The sequence below is a fragment of the Pleurodeles waltl genome, chromosome 1_2 (genome assembly GCF_031143425.1).
Source record: "Pleurodeles waltl isolate 20211129_DDA chromosome 1_2, aPleWal1.hap1.20221129, whole genome shotgun sequence".
NCBI classification, from domain to species: domain Eukaryota; kingdom Metazoa; phylum Chordata; class Amphibia; order Caudata; family Salamandridae; genus Pleurodeles; species Pleurodeles waltl.
The window spans coordinates 680,895,081-680,919,410 of NC_090437.1; the positions used below are offsets into that span (position 1 = coordinate 680,895,081).

The window sequence follows — 24,330 nt, forward strand, 5'->3', positions numbered from 1 at the left end:
GCTAGGTTCATGCCATGGCTGTGTGGTGTAGGTAGAGGAGGGGTGGGTGTCATGCGACCAGTGGCTGGCAAGTGCCGTTCGATCTTGGAATAGGAAAACGTAAACACAGCTGAGCAAGTATCTGTATATTTTGGATGAGCACACAAATGTGCAGGCAGGCCCCAAAGCCTGCCCAAAATAGTGCAAGCCCAGTAACATGGGACGGCTTTGTGGACAGTAAGTTAAGCATGCAAGTGGCCTTTCTCAGTAGGTAATTTTTAGGTCTGGCCAGGCTTTTGTTTTTTTTGGTTGTGTTTTTTAAATCAAATGAAGAGGGCCTTAATGCCTGTGGCCTAAATCCATTTGTTTAAGTTGTCATTCACATTTTGCTTCCACACACATCACAGCATACTGCGTGGGGGAAAGTACTAGCCTACTTTACCCATCGGCTCCTTTCACTTTGAGTGATTGCAGAAAGCCTGTGCTCATTGCAAACATCCGCCTAAAAATAACTTTTTTATGTTTAGTGATAATTATGGTCCAAAGTGTGTTTTGCTTTATTTTATTTTGTTTTACTTTAGTTTTAAATGCTGCATACCTGTTTTGCCAGCGTATCTAGTACATAATTAAATGGTGATTTTATTTCATCGCCTTTTCACCATTGCTGTTATAAAGTATATGACATTGTACCATTGTAGCGGTCTGCAGTTTTAGTAATTGGTTAGGTGAATTATTATAACAATTATAATAATGATAATATCAGTACTAATGGTGCATGGTACAACTGAAAGTATTGTGATTTAATAAACATCTCGAGTAAAACTGACACACCAGTTTTTTAATTAGAACTATTATTAGCATATGGCAGTCATGTTTAGATGGCTACATGTCTATTTTAATTTCATTTTGTGACCTATGCTTGCAATAATTTTTTTTTTTTTTTTAAATGATCGTACAAGCTTGCGAAAGCTGACCAATTGGCTTTGCCTATGCTTGTTGTCTCAAGCGCAAAGCACACGTAAGGGACAACATTGTTTTGTGAGTGACAGTTTAGCTTATTGTATGGTTTAATTAGCGGAATTCCCTCTACAGTCAAATATGCTAACTTGTGATATTTAAATGCTACATATATGTCCTAAATAAAATGTAAAAAAGTGACTGTGACTAGTAATCGCGCTAGTTTCACTGTGGCCAAGTATGTGCTTAGTTCATAACATTTCTAGAAATGTACATTGTGCTGTAAGTCGTTTAGCCGCAGACTCATTTATGTACAATTCCCAAGCCATGAATACCCTTTGCTTTGCTTACAGCAGTTACATTTACAAGAATATAATACGTCTAAAACGTTCAACAGCTTTATTTTTCCACTTAGGCAGACAGCCAAGTGGAGCAGAATCGTCAACATTTCTACGAGCTGTCGCTGGAATATGTATGTAAACTTCAGGAAATTCAGGAGCGCAAGAAGTTCGAATTTGTGGAACCTGTGAGTAGAAGTGCTTTTAAAAAACACACTGTTGCTGACACTCTGATCCATTCAATAACATTGTGATTGTAACAAATCAGACCAGACCACAAGTTATATTGGATAATGTAACATCATCTGGGTGCATTTTAATGCTATAGCAAGTCATGTCCGACTCTCGTGCCCATATATGGTTACGAAACTCCTTAGTGATTTTCAATATCCTTATAATGTACAGTTGTGGTGCTTTATCCCATGCATAACATTGCTTTCAAGCCTTTTTATGTGGTCAAACTGAGGTACATTGTTAATGGATAATAGATTAACTGGTTTATGCCATATATGACCACATTGTTTAGCTATATTGTTGGTAGACACAGCCTGCTGTACGAGTCAGCATGCTGAAAATCCCCCCAAAATGTCAAGAAGCCAGGTCACAGTGAAAAACTGAAGTTGTCCATTTGGATCCAACTGATGGCATATCGCTCTATGGATATTGAATAAACTGCAGCAGAGACAATTTCAGTCTCATCTAGGAACTGCCAATTTATTTATTAATGTGTCTTTTGGCATCAGTTGATACTTATATTTAACTTGTGAAATGTCCATTGTCTTTCTGTGTGGCATTTATAAATCAATACTTAAAAAGCTACATGCTGCAGATGGATGAGGTAGAAACTATAACAGTCCAAATGAATTTTTACCACTGGGAAAGTTCAAAGTTAAACTTGAATACCCGCCCACTATCTCTATTATGTATCTGCAGGGAACACCATTTCGTTGTTTGTTTGCATCTGTTTTTTTCCCCCTGAAGCTCATGAAAATGAAAACAAAAACAAATAATTTACTAAAGTAATTTTATCAATGTCTAAATGCTCTCAATTGCAGAAAGAAAGGGTGTTGGTTTGAGGTGTAATTTTTAAGGGAAGAAGTAAGGGGGTCATGCGTGAAAAAGCGGCATTGTGCTTTTATCAAGTTACATGTTGCTGCTGTATGGTGTGTTGAGAATCGAGTGATGGATTATAAAATGCTGTGTTTGGTTGGAAGGGCATGGAAATGCACTGTAGGCTGCGTGGGGAGTGTTTTAATGCTGTGTGTGGTTGGTGGAAGCTCATCTTATACTGTTACTTTGCACATGTAGCTGTACTTAAGAGCAGTGCTTAATTTGTAAATAAAAAGGTGGCGGTGCCCAAAGTCCTCCTCTTAAACACGCGGCTGCTGCAATTAAATGCGTGAATGCAGAATACTGAGGGGGCGTAAACCTGAAGCCATCTCGGGCCTCTTCAATACATGTAAAGCCCCTTCAGCTCACTCATGCAGCTTTCTACTTTCTCCCTTTGTGACGCTTTTTCGTTTTTCCCTACCTCTGTCTTTCCCATATGTGTCTTTTGCTCGCAGCAAATGCTTGGCAGAAGATTAAGCCCCGGCCCTCAAAAATAAGTGCCGGTGCTCAGCACCGGAAACAACAAGCACAAATTAAGCACTGCTTAAGAGTAAGGAAGAGCAAAAAGAGAGAGGTAATGGCACACTTGATTGTATCTACCATCTATGAAAAGACCTTTGTTCCAGTTTTAAGGTGGCATATATGTCCTTCTTGTAATGCTGTATGGTTATAGCTGCTGGTTAGCTGGGCCGACAATCATCTGTTGAGAAAGGGGCAAGTTTTTACTGCTTTTCCGAATTCAGAATCACCTTGAATATTTCCTGTTGTGCTTGGCGGAAGTCCCTTATTTTTGCTGCCTCTAAAGAGATGTATGTTCCACCGGTGTGTTTCTTCTCGTAGATTGGGACAAACACCTAATGTACTAGCCTAATGCATACTGTTCTGTTCTCTGACGATGTGAACTAGAGGAGGGAGAGTGCATCAAATATTTTGCCTTGTACACACAATTTCCTGAGATCACAGAAAAGCAAAAGGCCATGGTCATTCACAGATTTCTCACTTCAGTTCATGCTTCCATTTTCTTACGATAATGGCATTACTCCTAGTCCTACTCCCTCGCCTTCCTTTTAACCAATGAGGCCTCCTGCCTCCCCCCTAGACCCTCCCTTCCCCTTTCAAACCCCCCCCCACCCTTATCCCCTCCTGTACAAAAACCAAGCCGCAACTCGGACAGTCCGTACCGGGAGGGTGGGAGGGAACGGAAAAGGAAGGCGAGGGAGTAGGACTAGGAGTAATGCCATTATCGTAAGAAAATGGAAGCATTACCTCCCGTCCCTCCCTCGCCTTCCTTTTAACCAATGAGACATAGCAAGAAAAACACACAGGAGACGGACATCGAGTTGCAAGACCCTTAGTTAATATCCTGCACCAAGAACATCCCAAACATTATCTCATAGAGGATAAGACCCGGTGACCAAACACCGACTCCAAACCACCCAAGTCCGACAGACTACAATGACGCACAAACGCCGAAGGAGAAGCCCAAGTGGCGGCCCTGCAAATCTCCACCACTGAAGTCCCCTGAAGCTCTGCCACCGTCGCCGCCATGCCTCTGGAAGACCACCCCTGAATCCCTCGAGGAGGAACCACCTCTTTCAAGGAATAGGCCAACAGAATCAAAGATCGAACCCACCGACTCAAGGAAGCCGTGGAAGGTTTCTCACCTTAGCGCGCCGAACCAAAAGTAACAAACAGTGAATCCCCTGTACGAAAAGGAGCCACCCCCCGCAGATACTCCAACAAAACCCTACGTATATCCAACAAATGCAAACGGACCTCCTCCCCTGATGAGGGATCCGGACAAAATGAAGGAAGGATGACCGCCTGCCCGGAATGGAACGAAGAATTGACTTTTGGAATAAAGGAAGGCACCGGAACCAGAACCACCCTATCGGGAAAAATCTTACAAAAAAGGAAAGGAACATGCCAATGCCCCCAATTCCCCCAACCGACGAGCCGAAGTAATGGCGACCAAAAAGAACGTCTTCAAAGATAGACGTCGCAAATCACAGTCCCCCAATGGGTCAAAAGGGGCCCCCGTCAACACATCCAAAACCAAGGACAGATCCCATGAGGGAAAAGAACGTACCGGGCGAGGAAATAAATTAATAAGCCCCTGAAAAAATCCAGGCATCAATCGCCCTTCAACTTGAAGATAACGCCATGGTCCCTAAATGCCTGAATAGCCGCCCACTGTACCCGAAGAGAAGCCACTGACAACCCTAAACGAGCACCGTCCTGCAGGAACTGCATCACCTCAAAGAGAGAAGCGCAGGAAGGATCCAACTCACGACTTAAGCACCAAGACGAAAACACCTTCCACTGTCTACCATAAGAAAGCAAAGTTGAACGTCTCCATGAAGCCAGCAAGGTAGAACTCAAAGCCACTGGCACTTAACAGAAACGCCCTGAATAGTTGAAACGGAGGGAACGCATATAAAAGGCCCTGCGGCCAAGGACATGACCTCCCGTCCACCTCCCATGCTTGGGGACACCGAAACCGGGAGCAGAAGCACTCCACTATCGCATTCTCTACTGACGCAAACACATCCAGCACTGGAAGACCCCAAAGCCGAACCAGATGCCGAAACAGAGACCTCCGGAGAGAGAAAAGTTGAGAGGAAGGCATCACTCTGCTCAGTAGATCCGCCCGAACATTTACCACTCTCGCCGAATGACATAAGCCTCGGCCACTAAGTCGTCTGTGCGAACCAGAACCGCCAACCCCTTCAGGGAATCCTGTAAATGGACCATAGCCAGGAATATAGCCCGCAATTCTCGCCAATTAGATGACCGACTCGTCACCCGAGGGGACCAAACCCCCGAAGCTGAGCTGACCCCATCCATGCCCCCCAACCGGAGAGGCTGGCATCCGTCGTCACCACCACGGGTCTCAGAGGTGACAAAGACACCCCTACCCTCAGGTGGTCTGCATCCAACCACCATTGCAACTCTCTGTGAATCAATCCGGACCCTGGAACCCCGTCCTTCAGAGAACCGGACCCTGGATCCCACCTACTCAAGAACCACGTCATCAAGCACAGGGGATGGAAACGTGCCCAAGAACCCAAAATATCACTGACGCCAAATGTGCAGTCGCAACCATAGAAGAGCTCGGGGAGCAGACAGTAACCATACCTTCTTTACCAAAGCCTGGAGAGCATCCAACCATTTTTCAGACACAGTCACCAACCCTAGAATAGGCTGAACCCGAGCCCCTAGAAAAACCAGATCCTGGGACGGCACAAAGTCTGATTACACCCAATTGATCAAAAACCCGTGTTATTGCAGGACCCCCAGAACTTGGGCCACCTGCCTCTGCAAAAGGTCTCGTGAATGGGCATGAATCAAAATGTCGACTAGATAAGGGAGCAGAAACACCCCTTCTGAATGAAGCAAAGCCACTAGAGGAGCCAGCATATTCGTGAAAATTCGGGGAGAAGATTTCAGACCGAAAGGCAGAACGCAAAACTGGAAATGATCCTGCCCCACAGCAAACCTCAGGAACTTTCGAGAGGACCATGCCCCCGGTACGTGTGGGTAAGCATCCGGCAGATCCAGTGACACCAGAAAATCCCCTTGCCTGACCAATGTAAAAATAGTCCGAATGGACAGCATGCGGAAATGCACTGTCCTGATCCAGGTATTCACCTCCTTCAGATTGAGCACTGGTTGAAAATCCCCCTGAAACTTTCCGCACAAGAAACAAGACCGCCTAAGTGCCCAGACCTCGGTCGTCTAGCGGAACATGGGAAATGGCCCCCATGACCAGTAAGTCCCGCACTCCGTCCAATAATGCTCCACTCCAAGACCCCTCTGAAGGCAGAGGTGTGGGATGCACCCCGGAATCTGCAGGAACCGCCACAAAATCTATGACATAACCATTGGTCACCATGTCTAGTACCCCATGATCGGTTACACTGTCCTCCCAAGCTGAAAGAAAGTGACACAGTCATCCCCCAACCGGCCCTCTGCCAGGCCCACAGCGAATACCAGGACCCCTTCTTGAAACCACCCCGGGTCTCAGGAGTAGACTTCTTAGGTGAAAAACGCGGATGAAAACGCCGTCTCCTAAACGAAAAGGATTTAGCAACCCTAGTAGGAGAAGATCTGGAATGCTTCTTCCACCCTTTACCCGAAGAAGAAACCCCTTTAAAAGGTAAGGCATGCTTCCGCTCCTTAAACGCCTTGGAAAGTATGGATGGTAATAGTTCTCCAAACAAGTTACAACCCTCAAACGGCAGTCTCAACAAGGCCGCCGTTTCCCCTGGATCAGCCTTCCATGAACGCAACCAGAGGGACCTACGAGCCCCAATCAAAGACCCAGATGCCAGAGCCGAAGTACGGACTATATCTGAAGACATCCGCCAATAAACTGGCCAGCTGTTCCATACCAGCCAGGAGCTCCGAACACTCCGCCCCTTCCTGTACAGCCACCGCCAGTTTATCAACGCCTTGAACCAATGATTGTGACGCATAAGCAGAATAAATCCCCGCCTACAGCGCCAGATTCTCCGCCGCAAAAGCCCTCTTAAGACCTGAATCCACTTTACGGTCTGTGGCATACGTAGGCACACAATCCTCCGGATTGACTGCCGTTTTGCCAATTAGAGTAGCCAGAATAGAGTCCAGGCGTATTGAAGGAGGAAAAACCCCCTCACCCTCAAGTAAGTAAAGTTTCTGAAGGAATCGTGGAACCTGAGCCTTCTCCACATCCTTCCACTCACGAAACACCATATCCTTCCCAGGTCCCTGGAAAGGCATGGCAAACATAAAAGGCGTCTGATATTTGAGGAAATAAATGAGTTTGTAGGTTGAAACACAGGGAAACCTAAACAGTCCCGAACATGTGTCATCACTTCCCACATTACCTCTTCTGGAAACCTATTTTCCCCCAGATGACGTTGATGGGGCCTCATCCTCACTCTCCGATGAGGATTTCATTGCCGCTACCGATGAGTGCGTACGCTTAGACTGAACAGTCCTGGCCACGCCAGCTTGCAGTGCCCTGGTGACAGCCATTTCACCCATATCCTGCACTTTCTCACTAGACATGAGGGGAGTACCCCTGCCAGGTACCTGTGGGTTCTCAGGAAGAGCAATGCTACCCTCCCCTCCCACCTCCGAGGAGGAAGAAGAGACAACCATGTCTCTTTGCTGGAGCTTTAGGCATGGTAACCAAAATAACACTGCCTTTCATTCCAAAACACTACCCTACATATAGGACCCTGGTCCTCCCTAACAGGGCTCCACCAAACCCTAAAAAGGTCACAATCCTTGTAAAAATCCAAAAACCCACGGGCAGAACGCCCGTCCTACCTGACCAGCATCCAAAAATTGAAGTTCCTCGGTCCTCGCGGCTCCGCGGCGCGGAAACCCGGAAACTAACGCCCCAGCCACAGAGGGCCGGCTGACCCCGTCAGCCGGCCCCCAGTACACGCCTCTCGAGCAGCCATGCCGTTCGCTCAAGACGTGACCCAGCCGTAGCACTCCTCGCGGAGCACCGCGTCCCGAGGAGTGCCTCCATCGACGACCTCCAGGCCCCGCCGTGCAGGTAAGAAAGGGAAAGAAAACCGTCTAGCGTGGGCTAGACAAAAGAACAGGAGGGGATAAGGGTGGGGGGGGTTTTTGAAAGGGGAAGGGAGGGTCTAGGGGGGAGGCAGGAGGCCTCATTGGTTAAAAGGAAGGCGAGGGAGGGACGGGAGGTAATGTTGCTGATGATGGTTCTAGATCCTTCAGTAGAGGGCTGTCGGGTAGACAGATCATTTTTCAATTATCCTCAAGTCAGATTGTGTTTTGAGAGAATTAATTTTAAGGTGATTAGTCAGCATCCAGTGGCATAGACCTGAGTTCTCGAGGTCTTTTAGGTTTTTTAGATTTGAGGAGATTTGCAGGTCTTTGTTGTAGTGATCGAGGCTAAGGATGAAAAAATTACCGGATTCCAAGAGTGGGCTGAGGTAGACTTTGAAGAGTGACCTGATGGACCCTTGAAATATATCTATATTGGTGCCGAAAGGTGGAGATGTTAATGATGTCAGTGAGAGGATGCTAAAACTGTCTGAGTCCACAATGGGTCATTTAATGCCTTGGGTCTTTCGCTAGCTGCAATGGGAAGCAGTGGTCATGTGCTTTGTTGACGGCTTGCAGACTAGTTTGAGTTAAATCCATCAAACGTATTTCTGTCCACTATGGTATTTAGGTTGTCCCAGCTGGCTCAGTGTGGATTCTGTGCCTCTTCCAGGTCAGAAACCTGTTTGATGGTCTGACATTTTCATCTGAGAAGTTGAAGATTGTGACAGTAGAACTAGAACCTCTTCTCCTTTTAGCACCTGCTGATTTCAAAGGCAGTGTGACCCACTTGCACATGGGCAGCAGATTTGCTTGAAGTGCTCATATGTTTGGTTGCTGAACTGGCAATGTATAGAACAACCTTGGTGTTTGTGGCACGTGACAACCGGAGGACAGTGGCTGTCTGCTAATTTCACTTTTTGATTTTTTTTCTTATGTCAGAACAGTTTATTAAGGCTTGATAAGCTTATTAAAACTCATAGAGTATTAACAATAGAAGTCCAGTGCATCCAATTAAAACAAGTCACAGTTTCCATTCATTGACTGTTTTAAAAAAAAAAAGAAGCAAAGTCACCGCGATGGTGAAAAGACTATAGTAATAGCTGTGGCTTTCTCATGTGCTGTCTCGAAAGAGTAAGAGTCACATAAATCAATTACTTTTTTTAACACACTTTATTTCACTTTGCATAAAAACAAAAAGCCAAGAAGTAGAGTTTTGTCAGGACATACTGTTATAACCAAATAATTGGCGGCGCCAAGTCCTGCATATGAATGAGCAGTGTGTTTATTACATTCAACAATCAACAAATAGGACATGAAGCTGTTCTCACCCCAAAAGAGACATGTTAATAGTGCAGGTGTATGTCCAATGTTATGTCACTCCCAAGTCACTTCTAGATTTCTCGTTATTCTCTCTTTAGGTAAAGAAAGAGCCTTGTATCTTCCTAGCAAGGTCCATACCTAAATACTGTAGCAACTCCTTTCCAAGGGCCAGGCCTAGAAGAGTCTGAAAATACTTGCAATTTGAAAGGGAAATGATGTTTACCAACAGTGTTTTTCCCTCCAAGTATTCAAGATCTCTTGAAACACAATAAATATATGCCCTTTTCTTTGTTAAACGTTTCAGGCAATTTAGCACAGGAGCATCCTCTTAGATCTGACACTCCACAGGTGGCATCAAAGCCATATATTTACAATTGAACCTCATATTCACGAGAAGGCTCTACGTTTTTATTTCATAGCAGCAAACAATAGAAGTTTTTATCCTAACCAAATCATTAAAGTGCAGCAATATTTTTAACAATTTAATTTTTGGCAAACGTTCTAATGAGCACATTCCAAGATTGAGAAAAATTGCTTGCCCAGGCATGAATAAGGGCTGAGAGACTTTGGCGCTGAATTTTGTTTGGGCATTGTAACTTTGTGCCATGTCTTTTTTTTTTTTTTTTTTTTTTTAAACCCTGGTGAGCCTACCCCTCTGAAGAGGCACCCGGGGTATGCCAGATCCTGGAGCAGTGCAGGGAGACCACTCCCACCTTGCCTGTCTTACTCCCCTCCCAGCTGACTGTTTCTGTGCAGGCAAGGGAGCCAGCATCTAATTTCTCCTGCTTGCATCCTCCTGGGCAGGAAGCAGTTGGGGCAATGTGAGTCCTGCTCCCCCCAGACACTCCTTCGGTCTTTCAGTCTGTCGGCTTGCCCAAGCCAGGGCCAGTTGTAAGAGTTAATTAGCAGGTGCAGATATCCTCGCCACCCCTTCCTTTCCCACAACTATGCCAAGTATTGTTAGTGGCTGTATTATGTGAGGAGGCCTTTGAGCCTCCTGCTGGCCAGCAGAGTAATTAAATTGCCCTAGTGGAGACGGAGGTAACAAAGGACTAGAACCTGCTTATGGCTGAGCCAGGGAAATATAGCAATTCTCAAAGTGCCGTAAGGAGTGTAGTTATGGCGGAAGTGAATGTGGATGTACACTTGGGATGCATGTTTACCTTAAGATTGACACCTCACTGGACCCTTTGGACCTAAGTGTTGGGAAACTGTTCTTTGGTGTAGATTTTGCCTGTACTGCATAAATCGGTGCAGCACCACAGATTTAAAGCAAGCATTACAGATGTACACTATAAATGCCCACGCACATTACAAGGCCTACCCAGGTCAGCACCAGTTTGTGAAGGGTCCCTTCTTTGATAGACTACTTGTTACAGATACCCAGCTGCACAATATGGTAGTCTCAGGTGCTCACCCTGCACACTTGCGCGCAAACATATGTTCATGTGTACCCAGCCAAGTGCCTCTTACCTTAACTGTGCAGCAACCTCCTTATCTCTAAAGACATACACTGGCGGTTAACACTCTAAGGTCATTTCCACAGAATTTATTGTGAGTGAGACTTAGGTGGTGAGACTCACTCATAGTAAAGGTCCAAACACTGGGTAGTCAGAAGTGAAAAATCCAGGTGAATTAAGTGGGAGGAACCCACTTTGCAACAAGCGGAACATAATTTCTTCTTTTCAGTTTAAGAAATGCCCTTTAAACCTCCACTTTATATGAACTCTTCTCTATTGGCTTTGAATCGTAAGATATGGACAGGGTCTTCTCCAACATCATTTGTATTAAGTCCAAGCTCAATAATGTGTATCATGATGGTCTTATCGGACTCTAATGGCAGCAGTTGGCAGACAGTCCATCACCATCAGAGCACAAAGAGGGACCAAAGGTGGCAATATGTGGCTGCCCGTTAGGAAGGATTCTGATGAGGAGAGAAATGCAGATTGCCAATGGTATACCTCCTTAATACTAAACACGCATTATACGAACAAATCATCAGTGATTGTCACCAGCAGTCATAGTGACTCATGACAATTTCCAGGAGGCCGTGCACATTGTGGCAGGAGTGACAATAACCAACAAATGGAAAACCTTGAAGGCGTACAGAGGCATACAAATTTATTGCAAGCAATGTGATCTCCTGGTCTGATGTCTTTGGACTCATTTGAGAGGAAAGAGGAACCTCCAGAAGCAAGCATGAAAAAAGTTACATCAGAGAATGTGTAAAGAAATGGCTCCCTGTTGCAGTTACCCCCCACTTTTTGCCTGATACTGATGCTGACTTGACTGAGAAGTGTGCTGGGACCCTGCTAACCAGGCCCCAGCACCAGTGTTCCTTCACCTAAAATGTACCATTGTATCCACAATTGGCACACCCTGGCATTCAGATAAGTCCCTTGTAACTGGTACTTCTAGTACCAAGGGCCCTGATGCCAAGGAAGGTCTCTAAGGGCTGCAGCATGTCTTATGCCACCCTAGAGACCCCTCACTCAGCACAGACACACTGCTTGCCAGCTTGTGTGTGCTAGTGAGGACAAAACGAGTAAGTCGACATGGCACTCCCCTCAGGGTGCCATGCCAGCCTCTCACTGCCTATGCAGTATAGGTAAGACACCCCTCTAGCAGGCCTTACAGCCCTAAGGCAGGGTGCACTATACCATAGGTGAGGGTACCAGTGCATGAGCATGGTACCCCTACAGTGTCTAAACAAAACCTTAGACATTGTAAGTGCAGGGTAGCCATAAGAGTATATGGTCTGGGAGTCTGTCAAACACGAACTCCACAGCACCATAATGGCTACACTGAAAACTGGGAAGTTTGGTATCAAACTTCTCAGCACAATAAATGCACACTGATGCCAGTGTACATTTAATTGTAAAATCCACCACAGAGGGCACCTTAGAGGTGCCCCCTGAAACTTAACCGACTGTCTGTGTAGGCTGACTAGTTCCAGCAGCCTGCCACACCAGAGACATGTTGCTGGCCCCATGGGGAGAGTGCCTTTGTCACTCTGAGGCCAGTAACAAAGCCTGCACTGGGTGGAGATGCTAACACCTCCCCCAGGCAGGAGCTGTAACACCTGGCGGTGAGCCTCAAAGGCTCACCCCTTTGTCACAGCCCAGCAGGGCACTCCAGCTTAGTGGAGTTGCCCGCCCCCTCCGGCCACGGCCCCCACTTTTGGCGGCAAGGCTGGAGGGAACAAAGAAAGCAACAAGGAGGAGTCACTGGCCAGTCAGGACAGCCCCTAAGGTGTCCTGAGCTGAGGTGACTCTGACTTTTAGAAATCCTCCATCTTGCAGATGGAGGATTCCCCCAATAGGGTAGGATTGTGACCCCCTCCCCTTGGGAGGAGGCACAAAGAGGGTGTACCCACCCTCAGGGCTAGTAGCCATTGGCTACTAACCCCCCAGACCTAAACACGCCCTTAAATTTAGTATTTAAGGGCTACCCTGAACCCTAGAAAATCAGATTCCTGCAACTACAAGAAGAAGGACTGCCTAGCTGAAAAACCCCTGCAGAGGAAGACCAGAAGACGACAACTGCCTTGGCTCCAGAAACTCACCGGCCTGTCTCCTGCCTTCCAAAGATCCTGCTCCAGCGACGCCTTCCAAAGGGACCAGCGACCTCGACATCCTCTGAGGACTGCCCCTGCTTCGAAAAGACAAGAAACTCCCGAGGACAGCGGACCTGCTCCAAGAAAAGCTGCAACTTTGTTTCCAGCAGCTTTAAAGAACCCTGCAAGCTCCCCGCAAAAGGCGTGAGACTTGCAACACTGCACCCGGCGACCCCGACTCGGCTGGTGGCGATCCAACACCTCAGGAGGGACCCCAGGACTACTCTAAGACTGTGAGTACAAAAACCTGTCCCCCCTGAGCCCCCACAGCGCCGCCTGCAGAGGGAATCCCGAGGCTTCCCCTGACCGCGACTCTTTGAATCCTAAGTCCCGACACCTGGGAGAGACCCTGCACCCGCAGCCCCCAGGACCTGAAGGACCGGACTTTCACTGGAGGAGTGACCCCCAGGAGTCCCTCTCCCTTGACCAAGTGGAGGTTTCCCCGAGGAACCTCCCCCTTGCCTGCCTGCAGCGCTGAAGAGATCCCGAGATCTCTCATAGACTAACATTGCGAACCCGACGCTTGTTTCTACACTGCACCCGGCCGCCCCCGCGCTGCTGAGGGTGAAATTTCTGTGTGGGCTTGTGTCCCCCCCGGTGCCCTACAAAACCCCCCTGGTCTGCCCTCCGAAGACGCGGGTACTTACCTGCAAGCAGACCGGAACCGGGTCACCCCCTTCTCTCCATTCTAGCCTATGTGTTTTGGGCACCACTTTGAACTCTGCACCTGACCGGCCCTGAGCTGCTGGTGTGGTGACTTTGGGGTTGCTCTGAACCCCCAACGGTGGGCTACCTTGGACCAAGAACTAAGCCCTGTAAGTGTCTTACTTACCTGGTTAACCTAACAAATACTTACCTCCCCTAGGAACTGTGAAAATTGCACTGTGTCCACTTTTAAAACAGCTATTTGTGAATAACTTGAAAAGTATACATGCAATTTTGATGATTTGAAGTTCCTAAAGTACTTACCTGCAATACCTTTCGAATGAGATATTACATGTAGAATTTGAACCTGTGGTTCTTAAAATAAACTAAGAAAAGATATTTTTCTATATAAAAACCTATTGGCTGGATTTGTCTCTGAGTGTGTGTACCTCATTTATTGTCTATGTGTATGTACAACAAATGCTTAACACTACTCCTTGGATAAGCCTACTGCTCGACCACACTACCACAAAATAGAGCATTAGTATTATCTCTTTTTTGCCACTATCTTACCTCTAAGGGGAACCCTTGGACTCTGTGCATGCTATTCCTTACTTTGAAATAGCACATACAGAGCCAACTTCCTACATTGGTGGATCAGCGGTGGGGTACAAGACTTTGCATTTGCTGGACTACTCAGCCAATACCTGATCACACGACAAATTCCAAAATTGTCATTAGAAATTCATTTTTGCAATTTGAAATTTTCCTAAATTCTTAAAAGTCCTGCTAGGGCCTTGTGTGTTAAGTCCCTGTTTAGCATTGTCTTTTTAGAGTTTAAAAGTTTGTTAAAAGTTTGAATTAGATTCTAGAAACAGTTTTAGATTCTTAAAAAAGTATTCCAACTCTTAGCAGAATAATGTCTGATACAGAGATGCAGGTGGTGGAACTCGACACCACACCTTACCTCCATCTTAAGATGAGGGAGCTAAGGTCTCTCTGTAATATAAAGAAAATAACCATTGGCTCCAGACCTACCAAAATTCAGCTCCAGGAGCTGTTGGCAGAGTTTGAAAAAGCCAACCCCTCTGAGGATGACTTCACAGAGGAGGAGATTAGTGACTTGGAGGGAAATTCCCCCCTTCCAGTCCTAAATAGGGAGAACAGGGCCTCTCAAGCCCTGTCTCCAAAAATGATAGTCAGAAATGTTGCTTCCCTCACAGGAGGATCCAGCATTTCTGAAATCACTGAGGATGCTCTCAGTGAAGGTGACCCCCTGTTAGCCAGGATGGTCAAAAGATTGGCTTTGGAAAAGCAGCTCCTAGCCATAGAAAGGGAAAGAAAAGAGATGGGCCTAGGTCCCATCGATGGTGGCAGCAACATAAATAGGGTCAGAGAGAATACTGACACCCTAAGAATCCCCAAAGGGATTGTAACAAAATATGAAGATGGTGATGACATCACCAAATGGTTCACAGCTTTTGAGAGGGCTTGTGTAACCAGAAAAGTAAACAGATCTCACTGGGGTGCTCTCCTTTGGGAAATGTTCACTGGAAAGTGTAGGGATAGACTCCTCACACTCTCTGGAAAAGATGCAGAATCTTATGACCTCATGAAGGGTACCCTGATTGAGGGCTTTGGATTTTCCACTGAGGAGTATAGAATTAGATTCAGGGGGGCTCAAAAATCCTCGAGCCAGACCTGGGTTGATTTTGTAGACTACTCAGTGAAAACACTAGATGGTTGGTTAACTGGAAATGAAGTGTGTGACTATGTTGGGCTTTATAATTTGTTTATGAAAGAACACATCTTAAGTAACTGCTTCAATGAAAAGTTGCATCAGTATCTGGTAGACCTAGGTCCAATTTCTCCCCAAGAATTGGGAAAGAAGGCAGACCACTGGGTCAAGACTAGGGTAACCAAAACTTCCACTGGGGGTGACCAAAAGAAAGGGGTTACAAAAACTCCCCAGGAGAAAATGGGTGACACTAGAAACAAAGAAAAAGAGTCCTCTGTAGGCCCCCAAAAACCAGAACAGGTGGGTGGGCCCCAAGACACCACCCAAATCAAAGGTGGGTACCAGGGTAAGAACTGGGATGCCACTAAGGCATGGTGCCACAACTGTAAACAGTCTGGGCACCACACCAAGGACACTTCTTGTCCCAAAAACAAACCCCAGAACAAAATTCCAGGGGTAACCAGTGTAGCCATGGGAGATGACTCCTCAGATGAGGAGGTCTTCATAGCCTTCAACTGGAAACAGGGCCCAACAGGTGAGTTGGAGATTCCAGAGGGAAGTAGACACTTCCACCACCTACTGGTGAATGGAATCCCAACCACTGCCCTGAGAGACACTTGTGCCAGTCACACTATTGTGCATGACAGGCTGGTGCTCTCAAACCAGTACATCCCAGGTGAGACTGCCAGGGTAAGAGTTAGCCTAGACAGGGTCACTAAGAGGCCTGTGGCTTTAGTGCCCATAGAAGTGGGTGGCACTCTTAGCTGGAGAAGGGTAGTAGTCAGTACAGACCTCCCCCTTGATTGTCTCCTTGGAAATGACTACCCAGAGGTTAGTCAGAGCCCAAGAGAGGAACTGGTCCAGTGCCAGTCCTCTCCCAAGGATTCTGGAAGTCCTGCCTCTGCAGTAAATGCAAGCAGGCCCCAGAAGAAGAAGAAAAGAAAACAGAGTAGGAAGGGTGGACAACCTTTAGCCAAGGTTACAGCAAGCCAAGGAGATTCTGCTCCAGTAGGGGAGAACTCCAAAAATGGCCCTGATAAAGTCCAACCTGACCCACAAGAAGTCCTGGCTAGTCAGGCAACTGTTAAACCTGAGTGGGTGGCTCCTCAGCTAACAGAAGAAAGAGTGGAAGAAGGGTGTTTACTACAAGATGTGGTAACCCCCCACTCCAATACAGCAGACAGGCAACCTGAACCCAAAGAAGCCTGTAACTTAGCCCCTTCCCTTTTAGGTGAAGAGCTAAAGGTGTGGTTCTGGGCACTGACGGCTGTCAGTGGCCTCTGCTGGGTGTTAGCCTTTGTGGCTGCACTATCCTTGGCATGGTGGTCAGACCCCATGCCAAATAGCAAGTTAGGCCCCCTGACCCTGTTGGTCATGGTGGGGTTACTCCAGCTCTGGGTAACCTCTTTGGGTAAGCTAGGGGTAACCCTGGCCAAGATAAGGTTAGCAGAGGTGGATACCTCTAAGACCAAAATAGAAAGAATGGGTGGAGACATTGAAGAGACAGACAAGAGGCAATTCAGACTAGGTCCTATCACTGTGGAAGTGGGTCAGTTCCCCAAAGGGAATGACCTGAACAGAAGGATGTAAGGCAGAGTAGGCCCTGCAACTAACCAGCCTATTTCTCCTACTCTTCCTCGCCTGACAGACTAGGAAGACTCTCCCAGCTTGGGCTGAGTCTCCTGGCCTGTGGGCTGGGGGGGGCTTGTGTAAAGAAATGGCTCCCTGTTGCAGTTACCCCCCACTTTTTGCCTGATACTGATGCTGACTTGACTGAGAAGTGTGCTGGGACCCTGCTAACCAGGCCCCAGCACCAGTGTTCCTTCACCTAAAATGTACCATTGTATCCACAATTGGCACACCCTGGCATTCAGATAAGTCCCTTGTAACTGGTACTTCTAGTACCAAGGGCCCTGATGCCAAGGAAGGTCTCTAAGGGCTGCAGCATGTCTTATGCCACCCTAGAGACCCCTCACTCAGCACAGACACACTGCTTGCCAGCTTGTGTGTGCTAGTGAGGACAAAACGAGTAAGTCGACATGGCACTCCCCTCAGGGTGCCATGCCAGCCTCTCACTGCCTATGCAGTATAGGTAAGACACCCCTCTAGCAGGCCTTACAGCCCTAAGGCAGGGTGCACTATACCATAGGTGAGGGTACCAGTGCATGAGCATGGTACCCCTACAGTGTCTAAACAAAACCTTAGACATTGTAAGTGCAGGGTAGCCATAAGAGTATATGGTCTGGGAGTCTGTCAAACACGAACTCCACAGCACCATAATGGCTACACTGAAAACTGGGAAGTTTGGTATCAAACTTCTCAGCACAATAAATGCACACTGATGCCAGTGTACATTTAATTGTAAAATCCACCACAGAGGGCACCTTAGAGGTGCCCCCTGAAACTTAACCGACTGTCTGTGTAGGCTGACTAGTTCCAGCAGCCTGCCACACCAGAGACATGTTGCTGGCCCCATGGGGAGAGTGCCTTTGTCACTCTGAGGCCAGTAACAAAGCCTGCACTGGGTGGAGATGCTAACACCTCCCCCAGGCAGGAGCTGTAACACCTGGCGGTGAGCCTCAAAGGCTCACCCCTTTGTCACAGCCCAGCAGGGCACTCCAGCTTAGTGGAGTTGCCCGCCCCCTCCGGCCACGGCCCCCACTTTTGGCGGCAAGGCTGGAGGGAACAAAGAAAGCAACAAGGAGGAGTCACTGGCCAGTCAGGACAGCCCCTAAGGTGTCCTGAGCTGAGGTGACTCTGACTTTTAGAAATCCTCCATCTTGCAGATGGAGGATTCCCCCAATAGGGTAGGATTGTGACCCCCTCCCCTTGGGAGGAGGCACAAAGAGGGTGTACCCACCCTCAGGGCTAGTAGCCATTGGCTACTAACCCCCCAGACCTAAACACGCCCTTAAATTTAGTATTTAAGGGCTACCCTGAACCCTAGAAAATCAGATTCCTGCAACTACAAGAAGAAGGACTGCCTAGCTGAAAAACCCCTGCAGAGGAAGACCAGAAGACGACAACTGCCTTGGCTCCAGAAACTCACCGGCCTGTCTCCTGCCTTCCAAAGATCCTGCTCCAGCGACGCCTTCCAAAGGGACCAGCGACCTCGACATCCTCTGAGGACTGCCCCTGCTTCGAAAAGACAAGAAACTCCCGAGGACAGCGGACCTGCTCCAAGAAAAGCTGCAACTTTGTTTCCAGCAGCTTTAAAGAACCCTGCAAGCTCCCCGCAAAAGGCGTGAGACTTGCAACACTGCACCCGGCGACCCCGACTCGGCTGGTGGCGATCCAACACCTCAGGAGGGACCCCAGGACTACTCTAAGACTGTGAGTACAAAAACCTGTCCCCCCTGAGCCCCCACAGCGCCGCCTGCAGAGGGAATCCCGAGGCTTCCCCTGACCGCGACTCTTTGAATCCTAAGTCCCGACACCTGGGAGAGACCCTGCACCCGCAGCCCCCAGGACCTGAAGGACCGGACTTTCACTGGAGGAGTGACCCCCAGGAGTCCCTCTCCCTTGACCAAGTGGAGGTTTCCCCGAGGAACCCCCCCCTTGCCTGCCTGCAGCGCTGAAGAGATCCCGAGATCTCTCATAGACTAACATTGCGAACCCGACGCTTGTTTCTACACTGCACCCGGCCGCCCCCGCGCTGCTGAGGGTGAAATTTCTGTGTGGGCTTGTGTCCCCCCCGGTGCCCTACAAAACCCCCCTGGTTTGTCCTCCGAAGACGCGGGTACTTACCTGCAAGCAGACCGGAACCGGGGCACCCCCTTCTCTCCATTCTAGCCTATGTGTTTTGGGCACCACTTTGAACTCTGCACCTGACCGGCCCTGAGCTGCTGGTGTGGTGACTTTGGGGTTGCTCTGAACCCCCAACGGTGGGCTACCTTGGACCAAGAACTAAGCCCTGTAAGTGTCTTACTTACCTGGTTAACCTAACAAATACTTACCTCCCCTAGGAACTGTGAAAATTGCAGTGTCCACTTTTAAAACAGCTATTTGTGAATAACTTGAAAAGTATACATGCAATTTTGATGATTTGAAGTTCCTAAAGTACTTACCTGCAATACCTTTCGAATGAGATATTACATGTAGAATTTGAACCTGTGGTTCTTAAAATAAACTAAGAAAAGATATTTTTCTATATAAAAACCTATTGGCTGGATTTGTCTCTGAGTGTGTGTACCTCATTTATTGTCTATGTGTATGTACAACAAATGCTTAACACTACTCCTTGGATAAGCCTACTGCTCGACCACACTACCACAAAATAGAGCATTAGTATTATCTCTTTTTTGCCACTATCTTACCTCTAAGGGGAACCCTTGGACTCTGTGCATGCTATTCCTTACTTTGAAATAGCACATACAGAGCCAACTTCCTACAGAATGCAAATGAAAGAAGACCACCAATATGAATGTATAAGGAAGAAAATAGCCTGAGCATGGGGACAATAGGAGTGCAAATCAAATGCCTTCTCCACACACATTTAAAAAAAAATCTTTACAGAGCTTTGAGCGTCTGTTGTGTTTTCCCAAGTCTTCATTTTTGGGCAACACCCTTCCTTTAAACTGATATGTTTTGCACCGTATGCCCCATCTTTTACTGCTGAATTCTTTTTAAAATGTTTCTGATGGTAGTTCATCTCCTCAATATCGGGTGGGTGTTACCATGGGAGGTTGGTGTGTTATGGGTAAAAGACAATGTTAGAGGATTTAAGCAAAGGCAGTGCCTTTCTTTCAGATTTTATCAATGTGCAGTCTATATGGGTGTAGGAAAGTACCATCTTGCCTGGCATGTTACCCCCATATTTCACTGTATATATGTTGTTTTAGTCTATGTGTCACTGGGACCCTGGCAGCCAGGGCCCCAGTGCTCATAAGTATGTGCCCTGTATGTGTTCCCTGTGTGATGCCTAACTGTCTCACTGAGGCTCTGCTAACCAGAACCTCAGTGGTTATGCGCTCTCTGCTTTCCAAATTTGTCACTAACAGGCTAGTGACTAAATTTACCAATTCACATTGGCATACTGGTACACCCATATAATTCCCTAGTATATGGTACTGAGGTACCCAGGGTATTGGGGTTCCAGGAGACCCCCATGGGCTGCAGCATTTCTTTTGCCATAGGGAGCTCTGACAATTCTTACACAGGCCTGCCAGTGCAGCCTGAGTGAAATAACGTCCACATTATTTCACAGCCATTTACCACTGCACATAAGTAACTTATAAGTCACCTATATGTCTAACCTTCAATTAGTGAAGGTTGGGTGCCAAGTTACTTAGTGTGTGGGCACGCTGGCACTAGCCAAGGTGCCCCCACATCGTTCAGGGCAAATTCCCCGGACTTTGTGAGTGCGGGGACACCATTACACGCGTGCACTATACATAGGTCACTACCTATGTATAGCGTCACAATGGTAACTCCGAACATGGCCATGTAACATGTTTAAGATCATGGAATTGTCACCCCAATACCATTATGGTATTGGGGTGACAATTCCATGGTCCCCCGGGTCTCTAGCACAGAACCTGGGTACTGCCAAACTGCCTTTCCGGGGTCTCCACTGCAGCTGCTGCTGCTGCCAACCCCTCAGACAGGTTTCTGCCCTCCTGGGGTCCAGGCAGCCCTGGCCCAGGAAGGCAGAACAAAGGATTTCCTCTGAGAGAGGGTGTTACACCCTCTCCCTTTGGAAATAGGTGTGAAGGGCTGGGGAGGAGTAGCCTCCCCCAGCCTCTGGAAATGCTTTGATGGGCACAGATGGTGCCCATCTCTGCATAAACCAGTCTACACTGGTTCAGGGATCCCAAGCCCTGCTCTGGCGCGAAACTGGACAAAGGAAAGGGGAGTGACCACTCCCCTGACCAGTACCTCCCAGGGGAGGTGCCCAGAGCTCATCCAGTGTGTCTTAGACCTCTACCATCTTGGAAACAGAGGTGTTGGGGGCACACTGGACTGCTCTGAGTGGCCAGTGCCAGCAGGTGACATCAGAGGCTCCTTCTGATAGGCTCTTACCTCTCTTGGTAGCCAATCCTCCTTCCTTGGTAGCCAGACCTCCTTTTCTGGCTATTTAGGGTCTCTGCTTTGGGGATTTCTTCAGATAACGAATGCAAGAGCTCATCAGAGTTCCTCTGCTTTTCCCTCTTCACCTTCTACCAAGGATCGACCGCTGACTGCTCCAGGACGCCTGCAAAACTGCAACAAAGTAGCAAGATGACTACCAGCAACATTGTAGCGCCTAATCCTGCCGGCTTTCTCGACTGTTTCCTGGTGGTGCATGCTCTGGGGGTAGCATGCCTTCACCCTGCACCAGAAGCTCCAAAGAAATCTCCTTTGGGTCGACGGAATCTTCCCCCTGCTAACGCAGGCACCAAAAGACTGCATCACTGGTCCTCTGGGTCCCCTCTCATCCTGACGAGCGTGGTCCCTGGAACACAGCAACTCTGTCCAAGTTACTCCCACAGTCCAGTGACTCTTCAGTCCAAGTTTGGTGGAGGTAAGTTGTTGCATCCCCACGCTAGACTGCAAAGCTGTGTACTGCGTGATTTGCAGCTGCTCCGGCTCCTGTGCACTCTTCCAGGATTTCCTTTGTGGACAGCCAAGCCTGCGTCCCCAGCACTCCGTCCTGCAGTGCACAACCTTCTGAGTTGTCCTCCGACGTCGTGGGACCCCCTTTTGTAACTTCGCGTGGACTACGGTTCACTCTTCTTCTAAGTGCCTGTTGGGGTACTTCTGCGGGTGCTGCCTGCTTGTGTGAGGGCTCTCTGAGTTGCTGACCGCCCCCTCTGTCCACTCCTCCAAAAGGCGACATCCTGGTCCTTCCTGGTCCTCCGCAGCACCCAAAAACCTCTACCATGACCCTTGCAGCTAGCAAGGCTTGTTTGTGATATTTTTGCGTGGGAATGCCTCTGCAAGCTTCATCGCGACGTGGACATCTGTCTTCCAAAGGAGAAGTCCCTAGTCCTCTTCTTTCTTGCAGAACTCCAAGCTTCTTCCAACGGGAGGCAGCTTACTTGCACCTTCATCCGGGGTTTCCGCCCCCCCTGGACACTGTCGCGACTATTGGACTTGGTCCCCTTGCCTTGCAGGTCCTCAGGTCCGGAAATCCGTTGTCAGTGCACTGCTGGTGTTTGTTCTTCCACAGAATCCCCCTATTACGACTATTGTGCTCTCTGGTGTAGTAGGTGCACTTTACTCCTACTTTTCAGGGTCTTGGGGTGGGGTATTTTTCTAACCCTCACTGTTTTCTTACAGTCCCAGCGACCCTCTACAAGGTCACATAGGTCTGGGGTCCATTTGTGGTTCGCATTCCACTTTTGGAGTATATGGTTTGTGTTGCCCCTATACCTATGTTCTCCTATTGCAACCTATTGTAATTCTACACTGTTTGCATTACTTTTCTTGCTCTTACTTACCTAATTTTGGTTTGTGTACATATAACTTGTGTATAGTACTTTCCTTATTACTGAGGGTACTCACTGAGATACTTTTGTCATAAAAATAAAGTACCTTTATTTTTAGTAACTCAGTGTATTGTGTTTTCTTATGATATTGTGCATGTGATATAAGTGGTATAGTAAGAGCTTTGCATGTCTCCTAGTTCAGCCTAAGCTGCTTTGCCATAGCTACCTTCTATCAGTCTAAGCTGCTAGAAACACCTTTTCTACACTAAAAAGGGATAACTGGACCTGGCACAAGGTGTAAGTACCTCTGGTACCCACTACAAGCAAGGCCAGCCTCCTACAATGGGCCATCAACAATGTCCAGAAATCTGTGGTTCTGTTTTTCTAAAAGGACTTTACCCCATGGTGACATGTTGGCCAGTATTCCCAAGATGCAGTAGTTCTTCTACCATTTAGATGCAGCCAGGCCTGCGTGATGTCAGCAAAAGGAGACTGAAAACTGATAGGACAAGATCATTAGAAAAATACATATTTTTAGAAATATTGTTTGTATATATTGCTATAAACATCTGTTCATATCATATATTGGTCATTTTTAGGTTGCAGCCTACTAGACTGCACTCTACGCTACTCTACGCTTAGCCACTGCACTTTATGCCAATGCACTCTACACAACTGCTCTTTATGGCACTATACTTTACACTACTCTGTGCTACTCCACTCTGCACCACTCTACACTACTGCATTCTAGGTAACTCTATTCTATTCTGCACCACTGACCTCTGCATCACTTAACTCTACACCACTCCACTCCACTCCATGCCACTGCTCCACTCTATCCTAGTCTGTGCCACTCTACTTTGCCCCACTCTACACTGCGTCACTCTAATACAGTCTACTTTACTCCACTCTGCACCACTCCATCAACTGAAATCTACTATGCACCAAGGCACCACTCTAATCTGTGCCACTTCATTCAATGACGCTGCATTGTACGCCGCTGAATTCAATACCACTACATTCTACACCACTATACTCTGCAACACCCTACGCCAGTATGTTCTATACCAGAGCTTTCCACTCTACGCTGCTCCAGTGTATGACACTCTGCATGACTCCACACTATGCCACTCCAATACACAGCGGTCTCTGTCACTCCACTCTACGACACTCCACGCCACTCTTCGCCATTCCACTCTACGACACTCCACGCCACTCTCCTCTATGCCATTAACTTTGAACCATTCTGAACAGCAGCCACGCTGGTGAACAACATACCTAAAACACATTGGAAAAGCCAATAGCTTTTGCAAATGCGAGACCTATTGGCTTTGCCAATGCTTGTTATCAGAATGCTGCCTGTGCCTGCAGAGCACAATCTGGTTCTTTCACCAAGTAACACAGGGGATTTCAAGCAGGGCCAACGACCACACATAAGTGCCATACGTGTTGAGCTCTGTCTTACTGCCTTAAGGTCTGCAAATGCCACTGTTCATAACAAATAAATCCCATAATGAGCGAATCCTTCAGTTTGGCTGTGAGGAAGGTACGTGTGAGATGGGAAGAGAGGAGGGATGCTGTGAAGCGTGAATGGACACAACTTGAATTGTATAGCATATTGTTGTGGAATAAAGCAATGGATGTGTG

At 47.6% G+C, this 24,330-nt stretch overlaps 1 protein-coding gene across 3 annotated transcripts in view; it reads left to right on the plus strand.

Moving 5' to 3' along the window:
* ARHGAP10 (Rho GTPase activating protein 10) overlaps positions 1-24,330 on the plus strand; it is an 849,665-nt gene that overhangs the window by 273,063 nt on the left and 552,272 nt on the right. For all 3 annotated transcript variants that reach the window (XM_069242631.1, XM_069242629.1, XM_069242630.1), the window contains exon 6: positions 1,352-1,462. In XM_069242631.1, coding sequence (XP_069098732.1) covers positions 1,352-1,462 — 111 coding nt within the window. The remainder of the gene's footprint in view (positions 1-1,351; positions 1,463-24,330) is intronic.